General features: G+C 44.0%; 1 protein-coding gene and 1 non-coding gene across 2 annotated transcripts in view; both read right to left on the bottom strand.

Moving 5' to 3' along the window:
• Positions 1-7163, bottom strand: part of LOC147639999 (RNA-binding (RRM/RBD/RNP motifs) family protein) — a 76215-nt gene extending 69052 nt beyond the window's left edge. The window contains exons 1-3 of the mRNA XM_086776136.1: positions 7017-7163; positions 6601-6829; positions 6098-6496 (exon numbers count right to left, since the gene is read on the bottom strand). Coding sequence (XP_086632262.1) covers positions 6098-6496; positions 6601-6813 — 612 coding nt within the window. The 5' untranslated portion in view covers positions 6814-6829; positions 7017-7163. The remainder of the gene's footprint in view (positions 1-6097; positions 6497-6600; positions 6830-7016) is intronic.
• Positions 7164-7236: 73 nt separating this feature from the next.
• TRNAN-GUU (transfer RNA asparagine (anticodon GUU)) lies at positions 7237-7310 on the bottom strand. Its single transcript has one exon. It is a non-coding gene; the product is annotated as a tRNA-Asn (tRNA).
• Between the last annotated feature and the right edge of the window lie 6837 nt (positions 7311-14147).

Below are 14147 nucleotides of genomic sequence, written 5' to 3'. Positions count from 1 at the left end.
TGTGTTCGTGAGTCAGAGGAAGCTGAACATGTCACTTATGCTCTGATGTCTCGTCGTGTTCGGGACATAGAACTTCCAGTAGTTGAGGATGTTCTTTCCACGGGGACCTTTCGGAAAGCCAGGAAGGTGACAGGTGCTTACTTGCAGAAGGAGGTGGTTTCTCCAAGCTTTGTGGTTCTGGATTCAGAGGGGGTGGTTGACAGGTTTCATCAGGGTTCCAGGACTTGTTTGTGCACCATAACAGGTGTTGATCCTTGTGAGCAGTGTGATGTCTCTATGACTCAGAAGCTGTATGGTTCATTGATCTGGTTGATGGACACCAGATTGGACGGTAGCTTCCTGATGAGGCGGTTGAGCTCTTGGTTGCAGATGTCTCTTTGGGAGGCAGGATTGTGTTTCCTGTGGTTTCTGCGGCATGCGAAGGATCATGGACTCTTGTACACAGGAGGGGGATTGTTGGATGGAGTCCGACTCCGCGGTTGGAGTGACTCGGTTTGGGGAGGAGATCCGGACACGAGGAGATCTACTTATGGCTCAGGAGCAGTTTTACGGAGCAGGAGGAGGTTACATTGCAGGTTTGGGCTTCCACTGGAGGAACCCATAGTCATCCAGAGGCACTTTGTTCATGAATAGATCGTTGCTGATGACATCTTGCTGGAGTTCTGTTCGACGGAGGACAGTACGGTGGACCTCTTCACGAAGTCGCTCTCTCAAGACTTGTTCAGGCGGCATCCCAGCTCCCAGTGGTTGGTTACACAGCCAGGAGCTGAGAGGGGGTGTTAGAAGTCATCTCCTGTCTAGTTTTATACACCAGGGCCTTTGTTGTGGGTGTGCCCGCCCTTATGAGGTGTTTTCCATTTTTCCCCACTCTCCGCATTTTTCCTCTATTTTTTCCCATTTTTTTGAGGCTTGGGAGGGCTGCCAAAGGGTGCCAAGAGCAGTACAGTGCTGGCCGACTGGGTGTTTATCAGTTTTGGACACTCTTGCTGCTGGCCGACTGGTTTTCATCGGTCATGGGCACCAAGTTGCTGGCCGACTGCATTTATGCAGTTGTGGGACCTCTTTCTTCAGTCGTGGTCACTTTAGTGCTGGCCGACTGCCCTCCAGGGAGCTATATATAGGTCCCCAGCCCCCATTCCTAATTTGTATCATATTCGGGATCTTCTTGTGTATATAGAGCAGAGTTACACGCCTACATCTCTCTCTCTTGTGCTGTTTTTCTGCCTGCGTTTTTGCTCTTGTGTTCCCAGATTTGGTCATCATCTCCGCTGCGTATTCTGACAGATCCATGATGTGTGCTCTTGAGATCTTCAATCCCTTTGCTCACGATAGCTTTGATACCATGTGAGGGCAAAAGGACAAAAGGACCAGATGTACAAGAGATTAGAGCAAAACAACACAGCATGAAATAGGTGAGTGAGTCTGTATATAATGGTGAGTGAACATATGTACAAGAGCCCTCTGATGCGAAGTGACTCTGAGTAGTGGACCAATGCAGAAGCAAAGAGAATGTCGGAGCTGAAGCACGGTCGGTGATGAAGGCTCGTGTCAATGTGAGGCAAAGGCACTCCGTGGAGGTGGTCGATGTCAAAGGCTCGCGTCGATGGATGCAAAGGTACTCCGAGGTGGTAGTGGGTAGCAGAAGTTGAAGTTGAAGTTATGATGATGTCAATGATGATGCAGACTCTGGTGACAAGGGTGCTACGATGCATGAATGGTGATGACGAGCAGAGAGGGTTGCCGTCTCGAGTGATGGAAGTGGTGCAAGCTCTGGTGACAAGGGTGCTGCAATACCTGAGGGATGGAGGAGTAGAGAGGGCTGCCATCCCAAGTGGTAAACTGTAGAAGAAAAACGATGATAAACTGTAGTAGAGAGTGGGCTGTTGTACCAAGTGGGTATGCTGCTGAAGGAAAACGCTACAGATATGCTGTCAATGAAGAAGATGAGCTAATGTAAGGCAGGCGCCGGTAGCAACGGCAGCAGATAGATGATGTGGTACCAGATATGTCTATGAAGTGGTACTGAAGATTGAATGAAGAGGCAATGCTATATATAATCAAAGGGGCTGCTGGTCGGCTAGTGAAAGGGTAGTCGGCCAGCAGCAAGACACAAAAAAGATGGATAAAATCTAATAAATCCACAATAATCCAGATAAATCTCCTTTCTAGGGCTGGACAAAATGCCATTTTCAGACAAAGGGTTGACTTTTTGACACCCTCGTCACTCCAGCCTTGATGTATGGAGCAGCCTTCTGGGGGCTAGATTTATCCGATGAGGATTGGCAGCGAGTTGAGAGGCCCCAGGTCATGATGTTCTCTCGTATGATCCATAGCAAACCATCAATCCCACACCAGCTTATCCAGGTAAAGCTTGCTACAGCCCCGATGGTAGTGGATGCACTCTTCCAGATAGCCACATACCTCCATCGCATCAGTCACATGGATCCCCACAGGTACCTAAGGCTTGCCCTGGAATCCTCAAGACAACTAGCACTTGAGGGCCCCTCTAGAGTATGCATTTAGTTTCCACTTGGTTCTCAGTATATGGGCTCCGCATGGACCACCTACCACCCCTTCAGTACACTTTGGACTCCCCTTTTCTTCGGCTCTCTCATGAGGATACCAACCAAGTTATCCAATTAGATCTTCTCAACCTCTACACCCATTGCACATGGATCACACCTCCGGAGCTCCCAACGAAGATGCACTTCTACAGAGATCACTTCCTCACGCTCACTGAGGATGGATTCATCCAAAGCAAACACGCTACCTGAATGTTCACATGTCCCATGCCATGCGGATTGCAATTGGCCAGACACGGGTTTTATCCCACCGCCTTTGAGTGGAGACAAGGAGCTGAGCACATCTTCAAAGCCGGGAAGCTCATACAGAGACCTAGAGAGGAGAGGATCTGGTGATTATGCCACACAGAGGTTGAGACGGAGGAGCATTACATATGTCGTTGCCCAGTCTACTAAGAGATCCATGGGAGGTTTCACTGTCTGTTTCGTGAGGGATTTGATCCACTCTCCAGAATCAATGACTTCTCGGACCAGCGTTGCCTAGGCCTCTTCCACCTTGAGCTCCACAGACACAGGGACACTTTCTTGAGAGAGCTTCGGGCCTCGGCCCCAGCCACCCCGCCTGCTTCCTCACCAATCAACCATCACTAGTTTCTTCCGGACCCAAGAGGTGGAGGACACCGATACAGTGGATCTTGTGGACCCACCTCGAGCTGCTCCGGACCTACCTAGCCCAAGAGGAGTTACCTCAGACCGGACCTCCACACTCCAACGTGCCCGGTGCCCCCCCGGCCGTCGGCCACAATCCCCTCATCAGCTCCAGATCCATGACATGCTCCACCACCATCGAGCTACCTTTCCACGTGACATAGCTAAGGGATACCTCTCGGCCATACTCAGTGGTCTACCATCTATTGGGAGCTAACGCTGATCTCATGTTTCTATGTTCCTAGTACTCCATGATGAGGTTCCATGGACAGTTTTGTATCACCCCAGTGAGATAGCTATGTTTATATTTTGTTTCTATTTTATTTTCCATTCCATGATGAGATATACCATGGACATTATTGTATCACTTTGGTCTCATGGGCCCATTGGGTCTTTAGTAGACACTTAATATATCTTTCTTTTTTTCTCTCCAGCTTCAAATCCGAGAGATCCGAGAGATCAAAGACATAGGAGTGCCCTCCCACAGGTAGTGGACGTGGAGAGCCTCTATCCAGTCACATCGATGTCCCACTTTGATCCCCTCACATTGTATCATTGTACCACTTGCACTTAAATGGCTGTTTTTTCTTTCAGCTCTAGTTGCATTTTTGTATGTTTTTTCAATGATTCAGTCACTTCACAGACACATTGTAACACTCTTGATCTCATAGACCCTTTGGTCTTTTGTAGATGTTAATAGAACTTTGTAGGTTGAGAGTGAGGAACATTATGTATGCAGATGCAGAGCATATAGTGTCATTAGAGAGAGATACACCACCATCTTCAGTGGACATCCCTCACTCCGCCGGATCATGGAGTCCGCAGACCACCGCAGATTTGGCCACTTCTTGCTGGACACTGCTATGGACTCATACCACGGGGAGAGGTGGGTGACAGCTCCAGCTCACTTATTTCTTCCAGAGATCTATCCCAGTGCCTACCCTGACACAGGAGGGGGTTACACTTCAGCGCACTGCGGACCTCTGAGCCAGACGGAGACCGAGAGCACCAAGCTACCAGACTCCCAGACTACATCACAGGGAGATCACAGAGATACGGGCTCAACATCAGCACCATATCCAGGAGCAGCTAGCTCACTTACACTCACACCCGGAGATCATGCTCCGAGGTATTTTTGCCTCGCCATCGCCTATGTATCACATATTACACCCCCATTATGGTACTGGTTGGAGCTAGACAGATCTGCATTGCATTCTTGTATACCCTATGCATATAGGTTGCATACTGAGCCTCTAGCAGTAGTGCTCCATCCATCACACCCCCCCACTGGCTCAATACTTTCATAGTTTATTTCATGTTCATTTTGTCCTTTTTTTTTCTAGACATCCAGAAGACATTGAAAGTTGCACATTGATTTGTCTCATAGGTCGAGTTCGGCCTCTAGTAGACGTTAATACAGCTTTCTTTCGTTCTTTCTTTTTCTCTCTCAAGAGTAATAGAGGATGAGGTCCATTATATGTTCAGTTGCCCGGCTTACTATGAGATACGGGGGAGATTCCACTGCCTCTTCCGAGAGGGATTCGGACCACTCACACGGGTGATACAATTTGAGGATCAAAGGTGCTTGGGCATGTACTTGATGTGGAGCTCATATGACACAGGGATGTAGTGTTGAGGCAACATGCTGAGAGACTGCCCCGACTGCAAGACAGGACATCTCACAGAGAGCCATCACAGATTTCTTTGTGGTACACACACCCACATCGGAATCCATTGCCCACAACAATTCCTCTACTACGACATCAAAGCCCACCACCCGTTCCCACGCTCCAGCTCCACACCCCAGAGGAGTTCTTAGCGAGAGAGCTCGATCCATTCTGTGAGCCAGACGTCCCCGACCCAGAGCATCAGGACCCTCCACCACACACAGAGAAATTCGTGAGGTTCTCCACCGATATGGCACGCTCCCATCACAGAGGCCTGACATTCACTCCACCATCAAATCGGTTCTCGCCGAGGCAAGTATCATCATTAGCTGATCACAAAATCTCTCTCTGCTCAGGATCATCTATTGATCACATGTTCTGTCAGATGTTTTCATTTTAATTTTTCTTTCAGTTTTCCATGCCTCAGTATATCCATGGTACCATTGTATTACTTTTGGTCTCATAGGCCCTTGGGGTCTTCCGTAGACATTAATATAACTCTCTCTCTCTCTCGGTTGGGCTTCGCTTCTATCATTCTCACTCTCAGCTGGTCACATCCCCTCCGCCCAAGTTGAGGGTTAGGGTTTCAGCCTAAGGGAGCTGCCATAGCATCTACGCCTCTACCAAACAGAGCCCGAACTGCCCAAAAATAATTCCAACTTCCATGCCCTCCATCAGCCAACTACCCAAAGTTCCCCGATAAAGTAATCAAGCAGTAAGCACTTATCGTATCAAACTCAAACAGTCAAAACAAACCTTAAGGCACACAAATACCCAATGCAGCTCCAATAGAAGAATGCACAATTAGCCAAAGCTACAGCAGCTTGGAAGCAAGGCAAGTGGGCAGTCTATCATGAGGGAGAGCTCTCATTGAGGACTTTCATAAGTCCAAACCAACACCAAAATCAAAACAAAAATCAAATTGAGATGATTTTTAGTAAATGTGATTGTACTTAATGCTTGGCATTGCAGATCTACTAAATATTTAGTGAGATGTTCTCTTGAATATTTTCTTTTGCTTGATCACAGATTTAGCTCAAGGCCGGCATGGTCTTTATGTTATGTACGTGGTCTCATAGTCTTTTTGACCCTTTTGGAAACGTTAATCTCTCTCTCTCTCTCTCTCTCTCTCTCTCTCTCTCTCTCATATATATTACCACTTGAAAACAATTCACCACAAAATCATGGAAACAGACCCACCTGCTGTTGTTGAGGTAGGGAAAAGATGTCCGCAGTTGCAATGGGCGCCTGATATACAGCTTGATAAGTGTATTGTGGGGCCTTCACAACAGTTGGCTGCTGTACTTGTGATTGATATTGCATATATTGTTGATGCTGATATTGAGAATTCTGCTGCTGCAGATGAATAGGGACTGGGAAGTAGGAAGCTGGTGCCGTTGATGTTGAAGCAGGATTTGAGGGTGCCGCTGGCGGGAAGGGCAAACCACTTGTTGAATATGTGAATTGAGATGAGGTAGAAGCATTGGTTGTTGCACTCACTCCCCCAGGATTCAATAGCCATGGGGTTGCCGTGGAGATGGGAGGGGTAGGTACGGGTGTAATTGAAGGTGGCCTTGGAGGTGGGGGTCTCAGAGATGTCTGCAAAATAAATTAAGGAGTGCCATGAGCATTTGTATGTAGGTATGTATGTACGGACGTACGTATGTAAGTATAAACCTTGAAAACAAAAGAGAGGCACTCACCTGAGGTATGAATGGTACCGAGGATGAGGAATGAGGCTGAGCTGAAGTAGAGGCAACTGGAGGCGATGATATGACGCTTGGGACGGAAGGGCGAGACGGCGGGGGTAGGGGGATGGACAGGCCCATGCCTCCTCCTGTAACAGGGGAGATGTCCGAGCCAAGCTCTTTCATCTCCTGCTCGAACCTCTCAAGTTCGCTCAAGAGCTTCGCCATCTCAAGTCAGTAGGTGCTGTATGCACAAATGAGATTTAACCCCTAATTGATTTTTTTCCGCAGAAACATTGTGGTTTTGTTAGAATAAACAAGGAATTGCTCCCTTGATTTTTCGAAATTACGTTTACAGAATGTGTGTGTGTGTGTGTGAGAGAGAGTGAGAGAGAGAGAGAGAGAGTGTGAGAGAGAAAGAGAGAGAGCACCTTTGATCAAGATAGAAACTCGATAGCTGAGAACAGAGCCCTTGCGCGAGAAAAGAAAATAACAATAAATAAAAATATTAAATAGGGTATCTTGGAGCAACGAGAAAATAATACAGCAGTCCCGAATAATAAAAAGGGGGTTAACGTGTTTCCTTTCGAAAATTTCGAGACAAAATATTTCAAAAACCTATATACAGTGTAAGAGTCCAAAATCTTGTTGCGCTAGAGGGAGGGCTTGAACCTCCGACCTTGTGGTTAACAGCCACACGCTCTAACCAACTGAGCTACTCCAGCTACATGCGACAACGCCATCGAAACCTTTAATTTTATAAAATTTACATATCACCACTTAAATTTGGATTAGGCACGATTCACACAAACCGGGAGCCTCAAACATGGCAAATGACCATTCTTGCAAGAATATTGTCCTTTTTTCATTAAATTCACACGTTCCACAGCCATTCGCCCATCAAGCCCGCCATTGAAAGGCATCTTTCCTCTTATGTCTAAACAATGAATCTCTATCTCTCCTATGATAGCCTTAGAGAAAGGCATCTTCATCTTTCTTCCTATATCTAAGCCATATAAATCTCTGTCTCTCCTATGATTTCTTAATCGCACCTCTACCACTTAACCTCTTAGCCTTAGAGAAAGGCATCTTCATCTTTCTTCCTATATCTAAGCCATATAAATCTCTATCTCTCCTATGATTTCTTAATCACACCCCTACCACTTAACCTCTAAGCCTAGAGAAAGGCATCTTCATCTTTCTTCCTATATCTAAGCCATATAAATCTCTGTCTCTCCTATGATTTCTTAATCGCACCTCTACCACTTAACCTCTAAGCCTTAGAGAAAGACACCTTCATCTTTCTTCCTATATCTACCTATGATTCTTAATCACACCTCTACCAGTTAACCTCTAAGGTCTTACACATCTTTTCTACCTTTGAACCATCACCTGATGTTCCAGTTACATCAGCTCTAAATTACACAAATGTAAAATCACATATTTTAATACACATTTCCAAATCAAGGACTATGCTCCCCCTCAAGGCCTCCTCATCATGGATAACAAGACACCCTTACACCCACGGTGATAGAAAATTACACACAAAGGGTAGAGTGTCGCCCTCTTGCTAATAGTGAGCACAGGAGTACACACTTCCTAAAATGAGCCAATCAAAATAACAAGCAGCCATGAACCGAGGAAGAACCAAGATGGAGCAATGAAAGCTAGAATTCTTATTCAAAAAGACATAATATTGATACACTCATTCAACTCATGTCATTGCTTCCCCACTGAATACATCCTTTCATGTTGATACAAGGATTAAATATTTATAGCCTTAGAGAAAGGCATCTTTCCTCTTATATATAACATTCACTTGCTCATAGTGAGCATAGGAGTACACACTTCCTACTCACACATAAAATGAGCCAATCGAAACAACAAGTAGCCCATGAACAACGAAAGCTAGAATTCTTATTCAAACGACATAAGATTGATACACTCGTTCAACTCGTGTCATTGCTTCCCCACCACCAAACACGTCCTTTGATGTTGATTACGTTATGTTCATTAGTTATCATTATTGACACATTTATTTTAAATGCAACAATTTAGCATACAAGCTTCTTTATACATCTGTCATGTTATAGAATATAGAAGCTAAAATTTTTTTCATCTCCAAATTCTAAAAGCACCATAATGTTTAGAGGATCCCATCACATCTTTTTGGCCACCAATGATGCTTTCAGCTAGATAAAATAAAATAAAGCCAACTATTTTTCATTATCGTAGAAATAGGGAAGTCACCAACTTCATGTACACTTGCTTAAGACTATAACTAGTTGCCCGTGATCTCTTCATATTTGGCACTAGAAGCTTACATCTATAGCCTCTAGTTGTACATTGTAGACTTTTTGTTGGCAAATATGATAAAGAGGAGTGCCAAGGTGTTAAGGGTAGTTAGTCATTATAAAGTATATTTCAAGCTGAGGATTTTTATTTGTATAAATATACATTGTAAACAACCACTAGTAGTGGCCTTCTTGTAGATGATGAGTGTTAAGAGGATCAAATTTTTACATCATGGATTCTATTTTTTTACTCATGAGAATTAAGTTTTTGGACTTGTATTGTATTGTTAAACAAGGTTTGAGAATGTTATTATATACTCTCCACACCTTGTGGGACTCTTCTTCATGAATTTTAATTCAATTTAGGCTTTCATGCTTTATGAAAAGTAACATTTGTGTGGTTGGCATTCTAATTAAAAGTAATTCCATGTATTTGTTTTCATTTAGTATGTTCATGCTCAAAGACACAAGTGTTGTTGAAAACGTCAAGATATGAATATCTAAATGTTGTGGTGCTATTTGCCATGAAATTTGTATTCAATTAGAGCTTTGTTACTGTTAATATGGTAATCAATGCTTTGACCAAGTCCATGAGAGTCAAAAGGTCAACAAGGGAAGTGAATGCCAATGACACCATGGATGCAAGTACTAGCTAGAAGATTGATTTGTGCAAAAGGAAGAGCTTTGGCAAAAGGATTGACCAATCAATAGACATGCTCTCGAGATGGTAACACACAATAAAAAGGACACCAATATAACAAGGTCAAATATGGTGATTCAAAGGTGGATTACACACATTGACTAAAAATGTGTTCTCAATGCCTAACGAACCAAAATTTAATAGCATGACAAAATGTTGTTTTTAGCTTAGAGCTTCAATTGTAATGCTAGGCACCTATGGTGGCATGCACTAGGGTATTTCCCAATGATGTGCCTAGGCCATATTTACATGCTAGGAGATTAAGGAGTTAGAGACCAGACAATGTAATAAGTGAGTTTTCACTAGCAAACAAGTGTGAATGGCCATAACTCAAGATGTATGTAAGTCAAAGTCTCTACACTCAACTATACACTTTTTACATGCCATTTTTAGCTTTGAGAGCTCTCTTTCCCTCACGTGTGCTTCTCTCTATTCTCCTTGTGGTAATTCTCTCTTGGTATTTCTTGTTCCATGGTACTTTACTGTACTCAGCACTTATATAATCTCTTGGCATGTTGGATTTTGCATAAATTTATGGGTTTCCTTAAGACACATTAAGCTCATGATAAGCACGCTTTATAAAGTCCAGTGTCGTCCTATATTTTGTTACCCTATAAAGATTCTTAGAAGGGAACTCTATCGTTCCCAAATGGGACATTCACAGGTGTATATTTCAGAGAGGAGCTCAAATTAGCTTTAAAAATAGGCTATAAGGTCCAACTTCAACATGGGTATCTATTTGAGAAGAAGGAAAACCCATTCTTTGAATTCGTGAGATAGCAAAGCGCTTTACGATAGGTTAAGTAGGTGAAACCTTAACCTGCAAAATGGTTAACAAATGCCTTCCTAATGGTGATCACAACCTCGTGTCACCAAGCTTGTGTGGTGAAGATGTTGTCGATTCCGAAGAGGTGTGGATGATTAAAGATGTAGAGTCCATGTTCTTCGGGGTCTATTGGAGATACAATAGTTGGCCCTTGAGTTAGAAAGCATGTGCGAGGCTGTATGTGGTGTAATGTGAGCAAAAAAGTGCTTGATGTGAGGCCTCATCTCTGCATTTGTGAGTTGTTTAAGCCCGTATAAAGAAAGAGAGTCTATGGCTTTGCTTTGCAAATTCATGAGCCAAGACCATCTTTATTTGATTAGCAATGATCAATGACGGTCCAAAATTTGTGATGGTAAGGTATGATTACCAAATCTAAAGAGATTAGGCTCTTTACTTGTTGCATCTTTGGTTATGATGGTGAATATAGTCAAAGAATAGGTAAATATGGCCAATGAAGATTGCAACAAGTTGTTATCTTTGAAGATTGGAGCTCCCTGTGCATAATCAAAGAGGATCCACACGAAGGGTCATACCTACAGACCAAGATTTCGTCCACCATGGCTCCCCCATCTAGAGATGTGCCTAGATGGTTGTTAAAGATGAGGTCTTGCAAGTGCTACCTATTGTGAGTACCTATGTATGCAAGACGTGCTTGTAAAGTGTGAAGCCCTCTTTGAGTAAAGCATGGTAAGTGCTACCTAGTGAGTGCCTATGTATGCAAGATGTTCTTGTCAAGTGCAAAGCCCTTGTGAGTAAAGCATGGGCTATGAGGGATGAAGGTATACTAAACTTGTTTGCTCTCCTCCATTTGTAAACTCTAACTCAATGCCTTCTTTGACTCTTTCATGTGTGCAAAGCCCTTGTGAGTAAGCATGGGCTGTGAAGGTTGAAGGTGTCCTACTTCCGTGTGTTCTCCTCTGTGTGAAATCTCCTACTTTCTACTTTCTTTGACTCTTTTATGCTTTTCTCAATATTTTTTCACTTTGGTTGGGAAAAGGTTGAGGGGTGTTTATGGGAAGAGGTTCTTGTTGAAGGGGTTGGTTTTATCAACGAGGTTGGGTGGTTGGGTGGTTGTCATGTAGCCTCTGTAATGGCACGTGAGAGCTTAACTGGATGCGGAGCCCGAATATCAGAGGGCGGACGATGAGTTCATTTGGGGTTCAGGGGTGAGTATACCTTGGTTGGAGCACTGGCTAGTCGTAAAACTAGGCAACCGAATGACCAGACGGTCGGATGGCCAGGCTAATGTAGATGGCAGGACACATATTAGTGGGAGGTGTGTGTAACCACACCAATCTTATCCTCTAGTCATAAAGCTAGGCAACCGGGTGCCGGACAGTCGGATGGCCAAGCTAATGTGGATGGAAGGACACATATTAGTGGGAGGTGTGTGTAACCACACCAATCTTATCCTCTATGGATGGGTGGTGAATATGAGCTCACTACCTGGTCTCTTCCTTGCATAGCTATGGTGGTGGAGCTCCCTAACATTGGTATCAGAGCACCCAAATTTCCTCTTCCCATAGGCATCCAAGGCTAAGAGATACTCTACTTCCTCGTACTAATTGCCATGGTTGCTTTGTAAGTTGTGGAATGAAGAGGCTTGTTGCAAAGCTTGGGCACTACGGTGGCCATGGATAGAAAGTGGTTGATCCTGTGGTAGCGAGCTCTCTCTTGAAGAGGCTATCACAGAGCTCGTGGTTGGCCATTGACAGGAAGTGGCTGATCCTGCTAATAGCAAGATCTCTCTTCTCACATAGCTATTCCTGCTGGTGGTCAGTGTCACAGTGAGCTCCTCTCCCTTCGACTCTCTTATTCCTTTCCTAGGGCCTGATCTACGTTCAATTTGTTCGTGGAGTCAATGCTTCCGTCCTCTATCCTTGCGCCGCCCAGGATGGCGTGTGTGTGGTGTCCGGATCCAACGGCGATGGGCCCCACATCTATAGGTCTGTGCAACCAGTATGTGATGCACCTGATCGTAAGGCCTCCGCATGCTCGCCTACCATGTCAAGCTTGACCCACCCACTTTGATACCGACAACGTTCATGTCACCTTTGTTTTCTTGGTATTTTTTGGTTGCCGCCTCTCTTGTGTGTGCTTTGGGGGTGTGTGCAACCATACTACAAAGAGGAGATTGGACAGTCCAGTCCGGATCTTGCTCATAGAGGTTATACAATGAGCTATCTACTGACACAGAAGGAAGATGTGGACAAGGCGATATGTGACAAAGTTCTTGTGTTGCACTTTGGAAGGGCGTCTGATGCTATGTGCATGATGCAGATGGATGACATTGTAACATGGATACATGGGTGGAGTAGCGCAATGTAGAGTTATTGTGGCTCAACAATGGGCAAATATACTCCGAAAGCGAACCAGGAGCTACTAGGTTGGGTTATTCCTTGTTTTTGCAGGTTTTTATCTCTCTTTTTTTTGTTGGAGATGTAGTACTCCAAGAGTGGGTAAAATCTCCTTGCTTGCGCACACAATGGTTCCGTGAGAGTGGATTGGTCATGTATGTAGTACTCCAAGAGTGGGTAAAATCTCCTTGCTTGCGCACACAATGGTTCCGTGAGAGTGGATTGGTCATGTATGACTCATAGTGCATAGGTCTCTAATTCTTGTTTTTTGAATTTTAAAATTTTACATTCTTTTTTAAGTTTTCCATTGGAAGTGCCTATTTGGTTGGGTTGTGGTGACTTAGTTAAGGCCACCAATGAGAGGGGTTCTCTCAGCAAGTACTTTGAACTAGCCCAATTTGCATGGGATTGTGAGTGTTTATCTGATAAGAATATAGAGACCTACTGTATCAAAATTAAAGATTGTGATTGACCAACACATAGTGTTGTTTAATTGAGTGGGGTTAGTCTTGTTCGTGCAACAAGATGTATTAGTCCGATTTTGTTTCATTGGACGACTCTAGGTTTTACAAGAGAGAAAAGTAATTAGTTTCATTTCTTGAAAATCCTCTTTCATGTTCTGTCTAAGGTTTGGATAATCTTAGAATAAGGTCTGTAGGGATCAATTGATTCTAAGATTCGTAGTAATCTTATAGTGAGGTCCATAGTGATCTCTGAGTTTAGAATTTACCGAACATAGAGGAACCTAGGTGTTGATGATGTTATGTTCAACGTGACTTCTTATAAAGATAGAGTACGGTGCTACTCTACCTACCTTTGGAGTATGTCATTGCTCCTTTTGTCCGATGGAAGTGCCTTGGAGAGTTCTTGTTCTGAAGCCACCTTGTGTGGCTAGTCGTTTTAAGATCTTCATAGATTGGCTTGATTACCAGTTTATGTAGTGGGCCATTGAGACCTTATCGGATTGTTCTCCTAAATACTCTAGATTGAATATTTGATGTTGTGGAGCTTGATCTAGTTCTTAAAATTATAGCCATGTTAAACTTGGGAACAAATTGTGCATCATATGCAATGTTACATAGTTTGTCTAGTTGAAAACACCCATAGACTTGGGTGCATAGTCTCAATCTCACAGACCAAACCTCCTACTAAGCTAAAATTCAATTCCTCCAAAGTTTTAATATAAACATAAGTGCTCACTGGTGAACTTTGGTTAGATCTCAACCTCTTCTGACTACACTACAAGCATCTTCTACCCGATCTGCAAGAATGAAGGACATGTGAAATGCAAGATGTAGCCGACCTGTGCCATCTGCCAAACATTCACACACCTGATATTCAATTACCGACACAATGTCAGAAATAGGGCGGGCGCAGCTGTCAAT

Source organism: Cibotium barometz, chromosome 3 (genome assembly GCF_041138505.1).
Source record: "Cibotium barometz isolate CiBa-2024 chromosome 3, ASM4113850v1, whole genome shotgun sequence".
In the NCBI taxonomy this organism is placed as follows: domain Eukaryota; kingdom Viridiplantae; phylum Streptophyta; class Polypodiopsida; order Cyatheales; family Cibotiaceae; genus Cibotium; species Cibotium barometz.
The sequence above is the reverse complement of the archived record's forward strand: the minus strand, read 5'-3'. Positions and strand labels throughout refer to the sequence as shown.